We start from the raw sequence: 16966 nt of genomic DNA on the forward strand, positions 1-16966 counted from the left end.
CTCACAGCAGCTGGATCAGAACCATGCTATAGCTAAACTCTCAGGTTCAGCACAGCCAATTTTGACTTGGTAGATGGCAGAGTATTTAGTGTCCTCATAGCATTTCCATTTTAAAGCACAAGTTACATGCTTTCCATGATACTTCTGTAGATGCTTGGACTGTAGGCTGAGAATGTGGTTTTGCTTGCTGTTTAGAGCTGAGCTTTAAGAATTCCTCAGCTGGTATGTGTATTGATCAGCAGTGGTTCACTTAAACCCTACTGTAGCACCTGCATCATTCAATGTGGTTTTGTTTAGAGCCACTAGTTTTGTATTCACTTAGAGGGTATTTTCTGTGTTGTGCTCTAGGTGTGTAGGAGAAAATGCTTGTTGCTGGTTAGAAAATTCCCTTCTTGAGTGGTTGTGCAATGGCTTGATGATAATAGTCTTGGAAAATCTTGGGCTATTTTTGCAAGGTGACTGTAGGACTGAGCTTTTTAATAGCGAAGATTTCTTTAGTGGTTGCTTAGCTTTTCTTGTGAAGCTTTTCTTGTGTTAAAACATGATGGAGGAATCAGAATGATTGAGGACTGTTTTATGTTGTACTGTGGCTTACAGTGTGTGGTAGCTGGTGTATACTTTTTAAAGGAAAAAAGATCAGTGGATGAGATCCATGGTAGCTGAAGTTCAAAGAAAGCTGTAGAGCTGCTGTGGTAGTGAAATAAAATGTTAAGAAAAATAACTTTCAGACTCTTTTTAGAGAAGAACAAGTCAGGCTTTCTAAATAAATGTTATTTTTATTGAACCTTTTGTAAAGCACTGAATGTTTGCAAAATTACGGTTATTTCAAATATCACTTTTTTCATGACCAGTAATTTCCTTTTCCAAACATTCATATAAGTGCTGGTAACTGAATGTTTTCAACTGTGAAGTGTATTTGAGTTTTTGCGATATTTGGTTCAGAGCTGTATGCTAAAACATTTACTTTTGATGTATCTTACTCTGTCTACTCTGATCTCTCAATAAAATAAGGAACCTGAATGACATTTCTTTTATAAATTGAATTAGATTTTTTTTTCTGTTTCCTTAAATAACTTCCAGTTTTCCCCTGGGAAGACTACATTTTATGTAAAAAAAAAAAAGTTAGAACCTATTATTCTTCAGGCTGTATGTATTTCAGGTAGATAACCTACTAATGTTTAAGGAATAGGAATAAAGACATTGAAATTCTTCTGTGTTGTCCAGGAAAACTTAACTTACATTTCAGTGAATGTACAAAGTTGTTAATTTATTTCCTAGCCTGATGAATCAATGCAGGTATGATGCTGATGGGGTATTGTTTAGAATTATTTTTGTCGATATTGTGCCACCTGCCTTGTAGGTAGCTGGCTTATACCAATTAAAATAGATCTGTACAAGTACATATTTTCCCCTGGAAACTACAGAGTATCTGTAGAACATGATGAAAAGTAAAACTTGAATATGGAATAGTCTTTGTCCAGTTGGGCTCACTTGTGTATATCTTATATACTCTCATTCACTTGTATATATCTTATAAAAAAGTTGCTGAAGTGCTTAATAAAGAGCAAAAGCAGCTAAGTCATATGCTAATTTGTTTTGTTAAAGGTCTCATTTTTGTGGAGGCAGAAAGAGAGGTCTTTTCAGTAATTTTTGGGAACTGGTGAAAAAGGAACAAACCTAAGCATAAGCCTTCAAGAGATTTGAGTTCAGAACTCTTGTGAAAGCTGACCACTTGGGTGTGAGAATCTGAATGAAACTGGCTGTTTGTCCCTGACAGAGAAGATTTTTTTTTTTCTTGACCAGCAAAAATATCTGCCTTCCAAAACCAGTATTTCACAGTTTTGTAGAGTAATCAATATCAAGAAAAGTTCTGAGGCATTTTACACTTTTTTCAGTATGTTTATTAAGTGGTATTGGTGTTTTGGCTGTAAAGAGAATGCCAGATTCTGAAAGCAGTGTAAATGTCTATTTTTAGAAATGCAGTAAATACTTTAGGCCTAAAAACTAACTTCCCAGTACTTTGTGCAACTCTATTATTCTGTTAACTATAGGAAGAAAATAAAGGCAAAGACTACATTTTTATTAAAAGATCTGTGTAAAAGTAACATCTTGTTATACACATTTAGTCAAGTCAAGAGTGAATTATACTAAAGTAAATGACTTGTTAGTGTGCAAGAATAAATAAGCAATAGAAGTCATGGAACTTTGAATAAAGTACCAATGGAGCTATATAGTGAAATAACTGAGGTATTACTGAAGTCAGAGAAGTTTGGAAGGTTGTGTAACTTTCATTTGTTTTTGTTTTTTGCTTCTTGAAATACCTCACATTTAGCCACTCTGAATTAGGAAGGGTTGGCAGTTGCTTTCATCAAGCAAATGAATATTGTATGGGAAGTTTGAGGTGTATATAAAATTTTTGTGTTTTCAGAAATACTCCAGTTAGGAGTTGATATTTTTTTACCTTCATGATTTGACCAGAGACAAGTTTTGGCTTGATAACATAGCAAGCTTAATCATTTTACTTGGTTGACAGTCATGTCTAAGTCAAGAGACTAGGAATACTGTATAGAGTTTGAAAGCTGAACAGAGGAATGGTAGGAAGTTAGAACTCAGCTCAAGCTGGTTGTTTTTTGGTTTGTTTTTTTTTGGTCTTGGATGTCTTTGAAGAAGGGAGAAAAAAAGCCTTCAACAGCACCAAACAGAATGCTTGATACATTCAGTCTTACTAGCTTGGAGAGTGAAAGGAGTTGTCTAGCAGTCTCTACTACTATTTTTAACAGCTCTGAATTCTGTGGTATTCATTAGAGGCCTGTCTAGCCTCTTAAGTTAATGAAACTTGATTCAATAAGGGTAAGAGTTGTAAGTGAATTATATCCTTTGGGTATCCTTCCAGGATTCTTCTGAATCTGGTTCTATTTTTGTGTGACTGGATGGGGAATGAAGTTGGATTCTGGTTTTCAGAACAGAACTTCCATTCGTTAAATACAACTCCAGAAAGGAAGAAAATGAAAGATTGTGTATGCATTTTAAAAATGTAACCTGTACGTGGTACAAATTAAATTTGATTTATCACTGGCTAGTGGATAAGGCAGATTACTATCCCCCATCTTTAAGGCATATTCCATATTCAAGGATAAGACCATGTAAATAAGGAGATAGAATTGATCATATTGGTAAAATTAGAAAGTAGAAAGAAAGCCAAGTGGAAAAAAAAAGAGGGCTAATACTGCCATATCTTTCAGACGCCCAAATTTATCATCCTTCTAACAGGTTTCTGTTTTTCTTTGAGCTGCCTGTTCTATTTGGGGTGCGAATGAGTTAGAGAAGTTCTGAAACCATAAAGGCATTAATTTGGTGCCTATTGCATGCCTTTTGAGTGGGAGAAAATCTATACTCTTCTGCGAGTTCCACTGAAAACTCCCACCACTTTCATCAGCTTTGTTTGACTTTTGTTCCACAGGAAACCAAACAAATAAAGTGTTTTTGACGCTTTGAGATGTGTGGTTTTGAGATTAAGGTTGCTGGCAGCAGTGAATTGTGACAGCAGAAGCAATATTTTAAAAACAAAGTTGCATTTTAGGTTCCTGAGTGGCCCTTATGAAAAAAAGGAATTTAAACTCTTACATTTAGAGCCTTTAGGTCAAGAATGGCATTTTTTTTCCTCTACCCCACTTGGTTTTTTAAACTCTAGAGATGCAAGATTCTGAGCAATATTTGGCCCTTCTTTCAAAGGAGGGTTAGACTGGATGATTTTTAAAGGTCCTTTCTAACTTCAACCATTCTGTGATTTTGTAGTAATGGAAGTTGGAGTTCTTCTGGCAATAAATATGGTGAGGGATATGAATCAACACATGAAGCTTTTCAGGTCTGTCAGCAGTAGGAGGAACAGTAGTCCTGCTGCTGAATAGGACAGGGGACCTGGAGTAGGATGAGAAGGAGACTTTATAGAACTAAAGGTGGGTCCTCCTCATCTCAGTCCCTGGGCAAGTGATGAAGCAAATATTTCTGGAGGTCAAGATAGGAAAAGACAGATACATAGTTAAGAGTTGTTGGTATTGATCTATGAAGGAGAAATTATGCCTGACTGGCCCAATAACCTTTTAAAGGAGATGAGGGGCTTGGAGATTAGGGGACAGTAGTGAATGCTATTTATCCTGAGTTCAGTAAGGCTTTCTGAACAGACTTCTATAATATTCTCAATGACAAACTGAAAAGATATGACAGAACTGCTAGGGTCAAAGGGCTGTGATCAGCAGAGTGAATTCCAGTGTCTGGCACAAGAGCTAGTCCCTAACGGTGCACTCCAGAGGTTGATGCAAGAGCCAGTATTATTCAACATCTTCATTAATAACTTGGATGATGGAACATAACTTGGATGATGGAAAAGGTTTGTCAAACAACTGAAATCCAGGAGTAGTGAATGATAGAGAAGGACCTTGACAGAGTGGAGAAATGGGTCAACAAGAATCTAATGAATTTTCACAAAGAGAAGAGCAGAGGTCCTGCCCCTGGGGATGAATGACTTCATGTACCAGTGGATATACTGGGGGTTGACTGCTGGAATGCAGCTGTGGAGAAAACTACTTGGCTGTCCTGGTGCTGAATGTGTCAGACCCAATGTGACCTTGCACACAAAACCCAAACAGCATCCTGGGTTGCTGGAGGTAGTGCATTGCCATTAGATTGTGGGTGTTCTTTCCCCTCTACTCAGTGCAAATAAGATCACACCTGAAGTGCTGGATCCAGCTCCTCAAGAAAAGACCTACATGGACAGTCTATGAATTGGTTAACATAGCTGTTAAAGGTCTGTCAAAGGACCAGAAAGGTGATGAAGAAATTGAGGTTCCTGTTATACAAAGAGGAGCTAAGAGACCTAGACTTGTATAGCCTTGAGTAGAGAAAGTGTGGCACGGGCAGTATGGTGGTGGTAGTATCATTGGTTGTCAATACTTGAATTGGAGCTTGCAATGAAGATGGAGCCAGACTCTTCTCATTGGTGCATCCTGACATGACAGAGATCATGAACCAAAACTGAAATAGAGGAATTCAATTTAAACATAAGAGAACAGCTTTGGGGGGTGATAAGATCTCTGGCACAGGTTGCTCAGAGAGGTTGTGAAGTCTCCATCCTTGGAGACTCAAAACTGGACTGGATGCAGCACTGAGCAACCTGCTCTAGCTGACCCTGACTTGAGCAGGGCAGTTGGAATACATTACCTCTACATGGGTTCCTCCCCACCTCAGCCAGTGGTTGGGTGGTAGTAGACTGTATCAGTCTTGGAGGCTGGTCATAGTATAGAAACATAAGCACAGTTACTAAAAACTAGAAGCCACTTAATTTTGTTTGGAACCAGTTAGTAGAGAATTGTTAGCAAATTAAAATAATAAAATTTGTGAATAAGTTTCACAATGTCAACAAATTCACAGCTTTCTCAGACACTGGCTTTCACTGATTATTAAATATGAAGAATTTTGATTTTGAAACCAGAATATCATTTGGGAGTAAGTGGTGGTTTGTCATACTGTGTTTTGTAACAACCACTTAGTAACATCTGTTTTTTAATCTATTTTCTATTTTATTTATTTATTTTAAAAACAGAACCTTATGTGTAAGTAGAAGATGGGAATTTAAACCTAAGGTAGTATTAATTTCTGTGTCCATTTCACAGTGCCCTTCCAGCAAGGAGCATGCAATCTCTATTCTCTTGTTTTCTTCTTTACAACCCTTCCCTTTTAGTTGGTTGACTCATTGTAAGGTCCAACCAGCATTCTCTAATGCATCCTGGGATAAAGTATAATCTTCCTTCACTCCCTTAATGTAGTTTGTGGCTCCTACTGTAACCATTTAACTATTTATGTCTTTATTCCTGTGATTAACAGCTTTGTTCATACTGACTCATTTGTGTGAGGCCAAGCAAAGACAGAAGAGTGCTAATATGGCTAAAACAAGAGAGATTAGACTTGCCATCACAGAGTTTTCTAAATTCATTGTTTTCAAATGCAGTTAAAATCTAGCTAAATAGCGTAGAGACTTGACAAGTGTTGAGGTAACAATTGTTTTAAAACCAAGGGCCTATAATTTGTACAAAGGCATTATTATGACAGTGGGTAACCTTTTTCATCTTGGCTTGGACAAGAAAAATCAAGTTTGTTGTTTGAATGCAGGAATTTTTCACACAGGTATTTTTGATTTTTACCTGTACTCTGGAGGGGGGAAACAAAGGTTAATGTGCTAGCAAAATTTGCAGGTGTTGGAATAAAAGTGGGAATTGGTCAGAGAAATCAAGATGGTTTCTTGATTTCTTATCAACTTGGCAAAGTTGATAAGAGTAAATATAAAGGTAGTTAAATGAAAGGGATATTGAAAAACAGTGGTGGATGTAAGAATTCCATTTTAAATAACCAGAGATACCCTCCAGTTTGGGAAGTCTTAAAAGTTAGGTGTTTATGGAAAGTGCTTAAACCTGTGGGAGATTGATTCTTCCCCTCCCCTCTGCTAATTGCATGAACTTGGTAAAAAAATTCTTCCCAGAGAATGTAAGTTCATAATACTGTGGAGGGTTTTTTTTCATATCAGATTGTTCTCTAATTCACTTAGTTTTATTTTTAACCAGTTTTTTACACGTTTTAAATTTTGATCAAGGCTAAAGAGTAAGATGGATTCCAGTATTGTTTCTAGTGTCACAATATTCCTTTTTATATCCTCTGGTAGGTTGATAGTTACTGAACAAGGACTGTTTCACCTGTGTTTCCCAGGGATATGTGAACTAGTAGCAAGTTGCCCATTGGTGATTGGCATCAGTGAGACCACTCTTAGAAATACTGGCTTGTGTTCTGCTAAAATGATCTTCTCCAGTGTTGCCAAAAACCCTCCAAAATGAAACAACTCACTCCCATAAACCCTCTCAAGCTTGAAGCTGATCTTAAGTACTTCAGAAGTTTTTTATAAATTAAGGTGTATATTAAAAATTGCATTCTTATGTAAAGCCATTTGTTGTTTTATTCTAAAGTCTCCCTGCAGCTTTGTTTCATTAACACATCTCTAGAAATTAAACTTTTAGTTAAGCTTTTTTCAGTTTTGGTGAGCTATTGTTTCATTTCAAGGCATTGGGATATCCATCAACCATATCCATCTGATATTAAAAGTAGACAAAAGGTAATTTCTGTGTGGGTTGGGATTATTGTGTAAACTCACCTTGTTGGGACCAAGACCTTTATTCTCTTTGTGCATGTGTACTTATTTGGTTTCTTTTTTTGTGTGTGTAATTCTTTTGTTGAGGATTTTCTTTCTAAACATAGGATGATTTGTCAGATAGCAGAACTAGATTTATCTTGTGCCTAAACTAATCTTGGTTTCCTGCTGTTTTGCAGTTGACTGCTGGCAAGGGAAAAGTTTGTCATAAAGCAAATGCAACTGCATCTTTTTCTGGTATGAGGGAAGGTTGAAAAAACAGAGGAGCCTAAAAACAGCAATTGCTGCTTGACTAAAAGTGCTTTGCTCTACAGCTAATAATTCCATTTCTTCACAGAGCTTCTTGAACTAGGAAAAATTCCTTGAATTAGGGCCAGAGGCTAATGGACTTGGCACTTGGCTATAACACAAGAAGCTTGTGGTTCTTACAGAGTTGCTACAATCCCACTGTAAAAATTGGCATATCTGATGTAGTTTGACCTGTGCTGTCTTATGAACCACTGTTCTGTTGGTCTGGGCCAAACCCGAGCAATGTGAGGGGTTTATAGCTCTCTTGCAGTTGATACTGGGGAGCAAGTTGTCCATGAGCCAGCAGTGCCCTTGTGGCCAGAAAGGCCAATGGTATCCAGGCATGCCTTAGGAGGATCATTTCCAGCAGGTCAAGGGAAGCAATCTCCTCAACCCTGATGAGGTCAATCTGGAGTGCTGTGTCCAGTTCTGGGATTGTCAGCACAAGAGAGACATGGAGGTCTTGGAGTGGGTCCAGTGGAGGGCTATGAGGATGATTAAGGGACTGGAGTGTCTCTCTCTGAGATAAATATGACAGGCTGAGGGAGCTGGGGCTGCTCATCCTTGAGAAGCAACAACTGAGAGGTGACCATGTCAATGTCTGTTGGTATCAGAAGGGAGAGTGCCGAGAGAAAGAAGCCAGACTCTTCTCAGTGGTGCTGAGCAATAGGACAAGAGGGATCAGGCAGAAGCTGATGCACAGAAGCTTCAACCTGAATCTGAGGAAGAACTTCTCCCTTGTATGGGTGACTATGCACTGGAACAGGTTGCCCAGAGAGGTTGTTGAGCCTCCCTCACAGGAGGCATTGCAGAACTGTCTAGGTGCAGTCCTGTGCCATGTGCTCTGGGATGGCACTGCTTGAGCAGGGAGGTTAGATTGGATGATTGTGGATGATTGTCTGTGGTCCCTTCCAAATTTCTTTAAATTGTCCAACACCATTCAGTGTGTGAATGTTATATTATGTGCCTTGTCACAGTTCTGTAGATTATAAAATGTATCACTATTGCCATTCTTTGGTCTGATAAAGATATGGAATGTGACTAATATTTATGTATCAATGCAGAGAACTATTATACTTTGTTGCTTTGTTATTGCATGAATAGCAGTTTAAAATTAATTTCAGTGAGCTTAGTTTTCTTCTCTGACATTCTTGATGAAAGATTTCCATTTTGTTAAACTGAATTCTTGCTCTTGGAACTTGTTAGCTTTTAAACTTGCAAAATATCACCAAGTTCTTTGAAACAAAGCTTTGTTAGTCAAAATCAGAACTTTCTGTAGGTTTTGGTAAATTCATTTGGAAATTTTTGTTTAGTGGTTTTGTGTGTGTGTGTTTGTTTAGCTGTAGTTGGTGGCAGGATTCTTTAAAAATGAATGGTCTTACAAGTGACTGGTAAATGTTTGAGCAGATCTCAAGAAGCAGGTTGCCTTGGAGAAGATTTGAATATATGCTGACCTTCAGTTAATAGCTATGGGGAAGCTTTTACACTTTTTATACTTGAAGTAGGTTACTCCTTCATGGAAGCTGTCTCAGTACTCCTGAATTTGGGCTTCAAGTTGGAAGTTATATTGCATATTTATACTATGCCTTGCAGTTCAATACTTTTTCCCTGTCTGTATCATAGGCTACTTTTGTATTTTTCTCTAACTAGGGCAAAATGAGAATTGCTATACTAAGCTGTTCATATGTGCAGGTGGTCCAGTGTTCAAATAAATTTTCCATCCTTGTCAAGTATTTTAGTTTATGAATGCAATGTAAATGTGTCTCTTCTTTTTCTTTTACCCATTTGGTAGTGGATACCCTGTTTTCAAGAAAACTAAATGGAAAATACAGACTTGAACGCCTTGTTCCAACTGCAGTCTATCAACATATGAAGATGCACAAACGAATTTTAGGACACTTATCTTCTGTATACTGTGTAACTTTTGATCGGACTGGCAGGCGAATATTTACTGTGAGTACAAAATCTTTATTTTTGTAGATTCTTTTCAGTTTTAAGTACACATAATATGTCACCTAGTTGTTTCCAAAACCTGAATATGGGATAGATACAATGATGATGAATGAAAACCAGAAGAAGTCCTTTACTACTGTTCCTCTCATATTTGCTTTTTAATAGCCATGCTGGTTTACACCCTAAAATAGTTTTGGCATAGGTATCTGAACACTAGAGATGTGATGGTGGTTGCTGATGTGTGTAGTTCATTGAGAAAACTGTTCATTTTCAGTGGAAAGGATTTACTCTGTATGGGTTCTTTCTTCTGGCTTTGTTTTCTCTAGCAAAAAACATAAGCAAAACAAGGAACTGCCACCATGGAATTAGATTAGGAAGTCAGAGAGAGAATAATCACATGGTGTGTTGTAACAAATGTTGGTTCACAACAAATTGTCTTTATGAAATCCTAGGAACTTTTTTCAATACTAGTGTTTTTAGTATTTTTAACTATTTGCCTTTTTTTTGTTGTTGTTAAGTCATAAATTCTAGACAGATATCTGAAATCAGTACTGAAATTGCAGGTTTTCAAAGGGATGGGATTTATAAAACCACATAGATGTCAGTGTAATATTTAGATTTCTTGGTTAGCAGTCAGTTTCAGGAGAGACAAAGCTTTCATAAACACACTTCATGCCAGTCCAGGATGCTTTGGCTGCATTTATTGGATTCCTACAAACACTGGATGTAATTGATACCTGTGTGGATTCAGGAGCTTGATTGTGTCCTTTTAACCTCATGTCAGATAGATTGAACAATGCTGATAGAAGTACAGTTCAGGTTTCCTATTTTGCCTTGCAGTCCTAACTTCTAGAATTCTTTCAAGGCAGTTGTAAATATGATTCTCCCTTTTGCCCACATATATCTTGCTGTGTCCCATGGGGAAATGTATGGTTGAAGGAATGGGACACCTTGCAGTGTTCTGAACAGGCTTATTTATTAGTTCACTTGTTACTTCAGGCATAGAAGATATTCATTTTCATATTTATTTTGTTTTTGTCACCAAGCTGAATCACAGGCATTAAAATCTTATGTCCTGTGGTTTATACATGATTTACTTGCCAGGAAATAGGCTCTGTGTTGTGGGTTTATTTTGTATATGACATGGCAGAATGCATGAAAGAAACAAACTGCTGTTACAGTCAAGAGAATTTTCTCATAAAATCTAAGAGAGAAGTAGAACAACCTGAAATAAAATGGGAGATGGAGATGGGTGATATGTTTCTGCAACCCCAGAGTTTTGCTGGCATTCCTTTGCTGACTGGTGTCCTGGTCTAATTGCTTGAAAGAAAGTTCCCAGTTTAGATCATGATTACTTCAGGTGTTAAATAAAGTGGCCATAGATATTAATTGTGGTTGCTGAATTTTCATTTTGGAGGGCCTAGGACTGAACTTCTTAACTCTGTACTTTTAGGTAAATCCAGTGTTCTTTGGGTAGATGTTTAAGGGGTTGTTGGCAAATGGTTATATTCCCCATTTCATTAAAACCCAAATTACTCTAGCTGGCCTCATATAGTCAGTGGATAAACAGTCATGAACTGTTGTGTTGTAATTGCATGTGTATAATCAAATGGTGCCAGTTCTTTTCAATCTAGACCACTGCAACTACTAAAGTCTCTAGTGTGGTATGTAAATTTGCGTGCATCAGTAGGGAATTGTTCTTGCCTTACATTTTTACTCTGTAGCCTTCAGTGTGATGTTACTTAGTTGTGTTGTTTTAGATTTGTAATTGGTTCTGGAAACTGCATCATAATTGTTTCCTGTTCCACCTGACATCTGAAGGACTGAAAGCCTCTAAATTCAAGCTTTGTTCATGTTCTGTTTCAAGTTAAAAGGAAAAAAAAGGTCTTCTCAGCACATTTTTGAGTCATAGTCATCTGGGAGATGTTGTCCTTGCTAGAAAGATGTTACTTCTATTTTGCCTAAAGACAGTGGAAATGGGACATTGTACATTTTTCCTTACCAGCTTAGTTGTCTTTATTGTGTTAATGTAGCAAGGTTGTGGTGCTGGGGGGGCTTCTGTGAGAAGTTGCCAGAAGCTTCTTCCATGTCTGGCAGAGCCGATGCCAGCTGGCTCCAAGAGACACCCACTGCTGGCCAAGGCTCAGCACATCAGTGATGGTGGTAGTGCCACTGGGATAGTGTATTTAAGAAGGAGAAGAAAAATCACAGGGTGGCTGCAGTTGGGAGAAAGGAGTGAAATAAGTGAGAGAAACAGCACCGCAGACCCTATCATGAGTGAAAGAAGGAAGAGGTGTTTCAGGTGCTGGGATAGATATTCCCTTGCAACCTGTGGGGAAGACTGTGGTGAGGTAGCTGCTCCCCTGCAGCTTGTAGAAAATTTGTGTTCTGGTTCTGCTGAAAAGCATGACTTGCAGAACCCATGCACAAAAATACTGTCTTCTCTAGTTCCTGAACTACTTAAATTTCTGACTGCAAAAACCTCCTTTTCTCCTCACCTTTATTTTCCTGTCTCTGCTGAGATTGTTCTTTCTAGGGAATAATAAACAGCATTGTGTAATAGTCTGTGTAAGATTTCCAACCCAAGATTAATTTGTGTGTTGCTTGGCAGTTTCACTTCATCCCACAAGTGTGTGTAATGGTAGGAAAATGAACCAATTTTACTCCATACCTTGGTAATGCAGTCATCAATTCTCTCTTGGTGCTGAAGTTGTTTTAGGATTCACTTTTGACAGATGCTTTTTAATAGGTATATAATTTGTAACAGTTGTGGATATAACCTTGGAAACATGAGCTGTGATGTAAGCCAAATACCCTTGCTAGTAGAAGTACAACAGTATTTTAAGAGTTGTGGATTGTCCCATTCAGATCAGAAAGTAACACATGAATTTGTCTGAAGTCTAATATTGATGTCTTGCCAAGGGGCTACAGAATTTATAATTTTACCTTAGTTTTTTTCTCTTTTGTTTTCCTTTCCCCCTGCCTTATTTTTGCCTCATTTTTATTATTGAGACTTGGCTGACAGTATTTTTTCTCTGCAGTGGAGATGTACAACATGTGCCTCTATAGTGACACTATAGCCAGCTGGCAGGGAGCAGGCCCGTTTTATGCTGATCTTCTTGCCTTGGTTTGCTGCTACTAAAAAGACCTCTGGGGACCCTCCAGGTGGTATTTAGTGCCACAACTATTATTTTTTCCTTGCTGACCATTTTACATCTTTGTCTGTAACTGATTTCTACCTCTTCTAGTGTTGGGTCTGCCATTCCCTCCCCCTACTTTCAGGTCTCTCTTGAGCAGTGAGGCTCTTATTTGCAGTTTTACACACCAGCAGGCACACATACCCTTCTGTCTCAGCTTCTTGGGTTTTTTGGTGGTGACTGCATTTTGAGAAGAATATGCAAGCTTCTTCATACTCCAGTCTCATATCATGGTAACAGAACCACATGAGCAGATACTATCTTTCAGACAGTTGTAACATCCTTACTGACAAACTGATGATGTACAGGTTAGATGTGTGGACTGTGAGACTGTCAGATTAAGGCAATTTCAGGTTTGAAGGGCTGTGATTAGCAACACAAGGTCCAGCTGGAGGCCAGTCACTAGTGGTGTACCACTGGCTTTGGTACTGGGACCGGTACTCTCTCATGCTTCATTTAAGGACCTGGGTGACAGAACAAGAGGGTGCCTTCAGTAGATGCTCAGAAGAAAACAAAACCTGAGTGGTGGATACAGCATCATGTTCTAGCTGACCCTATTTGAGCAGGGAGTTTGGACTAGACCAAAGTATCTTCTCACCTCAGCAATTCAGTGATTCTGTCCTCTGTTCATTGCCGTAACTCAGACTCTGATTGTGTTCCTTGGTCTGGCACTGTGGCAGTCTAGCAGTTAAAAGAGGCAAATGTGTTCCACAGAATCTCAGTATGGAAGTTTTATGCATAGGTAGAAATAGTATAGGCTGTATCATTGCTCTTCTCACCCAAGAGGCAAAAAATATAATTATGAACAAGCTTCTGTAACTATTTCCTTTGCCTAGGAGACCTGGTGGTATTTTATAAAAGGTAGATGATAGTATTGCCATGCCTTCTGCTGTCTTTAAAGTGCAATTGCTAGATTATAGAGGCAGATGTGCAGAGGCACTGTAAGTAGATGGAACAGGAAAAACTGGTGACATTTTATAAGGGTGGTGTCACATTGTAACTTGTAGCACCTGTGTGTGTCCAGTAGCAGATCAGTGCTCTGGATGTTATAACCCAACTTTGTATTGCTTCTAAACCTAAGTAATTGAATTAAATGTTTACAATAAACCTTGTCTGTCAGTGTGTGTGCAGTGTTCAAATGTCATGGTATTGAGCCATGGTGTGGTGCAGATGCTCAGACTTTCAGGAAGGCACAGAAATGCAATAAAAAATGAAGGAATGAGTTCTGAATTTTTGTTAGGGCTGGCAATTTGTTGTGTACAGGCCAGTAGCTGTTAGAATTGTGTAGGAAGACCAGCAAAACTTTAGTTAAGGATGAATATGTAGCTGAAACCTCTTGAATTTGTTGAGAAAGAATGATCATTTTGATGTTTATGTGAATGTGAATATTTAAGCAGGTTTATAATAGTTAGTCCTAATAATGGAATAGCTGTTCATAAATGCTCTTTACCTAACTTGTGATAAGTATGATGATGATGAAACTAGGAAGATAAGGAAAATATGTGGGTATAAATGATAGACTATACCAGTTTATAATTAACTTTCACTTTTAATGTAAATCTTTATTTTAATGTCTTGCAACAACTTCTTCATTTGTGCTGGATTTTTGGAAAAAGTGTCTTACTGAAGCATAAACCAACATGCTGTAGGATTTGTGATCTGTAGTATAAATGCATCGTGATTTGTATATACTGTTGAGAATCAATGTAAACTTGTGTTTTGAATGCAGTGTGGAAAACTGTAAAAAGCATGGGTGGGAGTATCTGCATGTCACTAGTTTTGTTTTTCACTTCACTGTGCTAACTCTAGCATCAAAACAGCCAATGGTGTGGTTGATATTATTTCTACCTTACTTCTAGGGGTCAGATGATTGCCTTGTAAAAATCTGGGCAACCGATGATGGAAGGTTGTTGGCTACCCTGAGAGGGCATGCAGCTGAAATATCTGATATGGCAGTAAACTATGAAAACACCATGATAGCTGCTGGAAGCTGTGATAAAATGATCCGAGTTTGGTGCCTTCGAACTTGTGCACCCTTAGCAGTCCTGCAGGGCCACAGTGCATCTATAACATCATTGCAGGTAGGTTTTTACTTTGCCAAAATCAGTCATGAGAACGTTCAGCATAATAGAAATGCACGCCTGGCAAGTAAGCTTGAAGTGAGAAGGAATTTTCATGATATACATTGTGAAAAAACATGTTTATTGTCAAAATGCCTGACCTTTGAAGAATCCCAGACATAATCCTTGTTCAAAAAAATTGCATGACACGTATGGGCAGTTCTGTTTTGAAGTACCATTTCTTTGAAGGCTGTGATTCTGAGCACAAGTGCATTGAGTAAAAACTGCAGTCACTGGGAGTACTGTGGTTTTGTTTGCATGAGTTACATTCTATTGTGCAACTTGGTTAGTGGGGAGGGAATGAGGTACGTGGAGGGCTTTGGCAAGTACCCCAGAAGGGTCGTTCTGGAGTTCTGGAGGGAGTGAGAGAGCAACATTTTGTTATTTTGGTGTTCATTCCAATCAGTTTCCCTTAAGTATGGTTTGAGGCTTGATTTTTTTTTTTTTTTTTTTCCTGTTGAGATGAATTGGGGAATTCCTTAGCACATCTGGAACAGATTAACAGGAAAACTTTTCTTTTTTCTTCCTCCTTTTCCTAGTTCTCTCCACTATGCAGTGGCTCAAAGAGATACTTATCTTCAACCGGGGCAGATGGAACAATATGCTTTTGGCTGTGGGATGCTGGCACCCTTAAAATAAAGTTAGTTGCTATTTTATTTATTGCTACTTCTGTTTATGTGATTAAGAATGATGTACAAATATAGAGAAAAATGTGACTAAACCAAGCTTGTCATTTTATTATTGACTACTTCAGTATATGATTGTTGGGTATGATCTATTTCTGATGTAGCTATAGCTTGCTTGCTTATCTCTTAAAAACTAATTTGTTAATACAACATTTTGTGGATTGATAATGTATATCTGTTAATTTAGAAAATGATCCACTGTTAGGGTTTTTTGTTTAATATAATGTCAAAGTTGGCACTCCATTATTCTGATGTCATCACAATTTCAAATGAAATTAAAATTATGTTGATAAAATTATTGCGATATATATTGCAAAATCCATTTTTAAAGGAGACAGTAATGTCGTAGTATGAATCAGAATAGAATATTTTTAATGTTTGTTGTTTCCTTACCTGTGTTTACCTTTTCATAGTTGCCCTTGGCTGTAACATGGCAGAAGGCAGAATTCTTAGACAGCCATTATTGATGGCTGAAGTTGTGCCTGAAGTTTCTGCCTTCAAAGTTACTAAAAATGTTGTCAGGACTTTCATACACAGTTTTTTAAAATCAACTTGCTCAGCGGCTTTCAAATGTTCTTTGCTCTTTATTTTCCTTTATCACTAAAACCTATAGCTTAAAATTGGAAATAGTTGTTTTAGTAATCATCAGCGATTTAGCTCTGATGATGGGATATGTTCTTATGGATATATGCTCCTCACAGGTAAGTTCAATTTTCTTGTAGTTTTGGTAATTGCTGCTAGAATCTTTTTCTTCCAGTGTGCTGAGGTTGTGCAGAGCATGCAGGCACACTTGCATAGGTACTTTTCTAGTGGTTAGGGCCTTAACTATTTTGATGTTCCCTGGATGTTTTGTCTCTCTTTTGGTACTGTAAGTGAAGCTGTGTCTCACATTCTTACTCCTCTGTTGCCTAGTGCATGCTGTAATCAAATTAAGACTCCCCTTTTTACTGAGGACAGGAGGAGATAGCTTACATGCTTATTTTTGTGTGAAGGAAAGGAGTTGCCACCACATTATTTTTCTTAAGGCTTCCTAAATCTGAGATCTTGTTGACAAGATGAAATTTTAGTCTCTCTGACTGGTAAACCTCTTGAGCCCACATGTTTTTTTCTTTTATCTTTCTCTTTTCTTTCTTTTCTTCTCTTTTTCCTAAATAAATGTTTAGTCTGTGATTGATTTTTGAAACTAATCTAATTGATTTTTGAAACTAATTCTGTCATTAGAAAATAGTGAATCCTTGAGAGTTAGGTAGATTATAATATATAAGCTGGGAGATGATTATTTAGAAATCATGAAAGTTTGAATGAATCATGGAGTTGGATGAGATTTGTCCTGAGATAAAACTTAGAGAGGGAGAAAATTGGTACCTATTTTGGTAGGGGATTCTCCCATGGTGATGTATAATTGTAGAATAAAAATTGTTAGTGATGTGCTCAGCAAATATTAAAAGAAGAGAAGATATTTGAGGAATGCTTTCATGTAAAAGTCATTTCAACAGATGTGATTAGACAGGGGCATAGAGAAAACAGATC

At 37.7% G+C, this 16966-nt stretch overlaps 1 protein-coding gene across 1 annotated transcript in view; it reads left to right on the forward strand.

The window, feature by feature from the left end:
- The window catches only part of PHIP (pleckstrin homology domain interacting protein), a 108588-nt gene that overhangs the window by 12285 nt on the left and 79337 nt on the right, over positions 1 to 16966 (forward strand). Inside the window, exons 7-9 of the mRNA XM_066547397.1 lie at positions 9273 to 9433; positions 14490 to 14711; positions 15290 to 15390. Coding sequence (XP_066403494.1) covers positions 9273 to 9433; positions 14490 to 14711; positions 15290 to 15390 — 484 coding nt within the window. The remainder of the gene's footprint in view (positions 1 to 9272; positions 9434 to 14489; positions 14712 to 15289; positions 15391 to 16966) is intronic.

This window comes from Molothrus aeneus, chromosome 3 (genome assembly GCF_037042795.1).
Source record: "Molothrus aeneus isolate 106 chromosome 3, BPBGC_Maene_1.0, whole genome shotgun sequence".
Lineage (NCBI taxonomy): Eukaryota > Metazoa > Chordata > Aves > Passeriformes > Icteridae > Molothrus > Molothrus aeneus.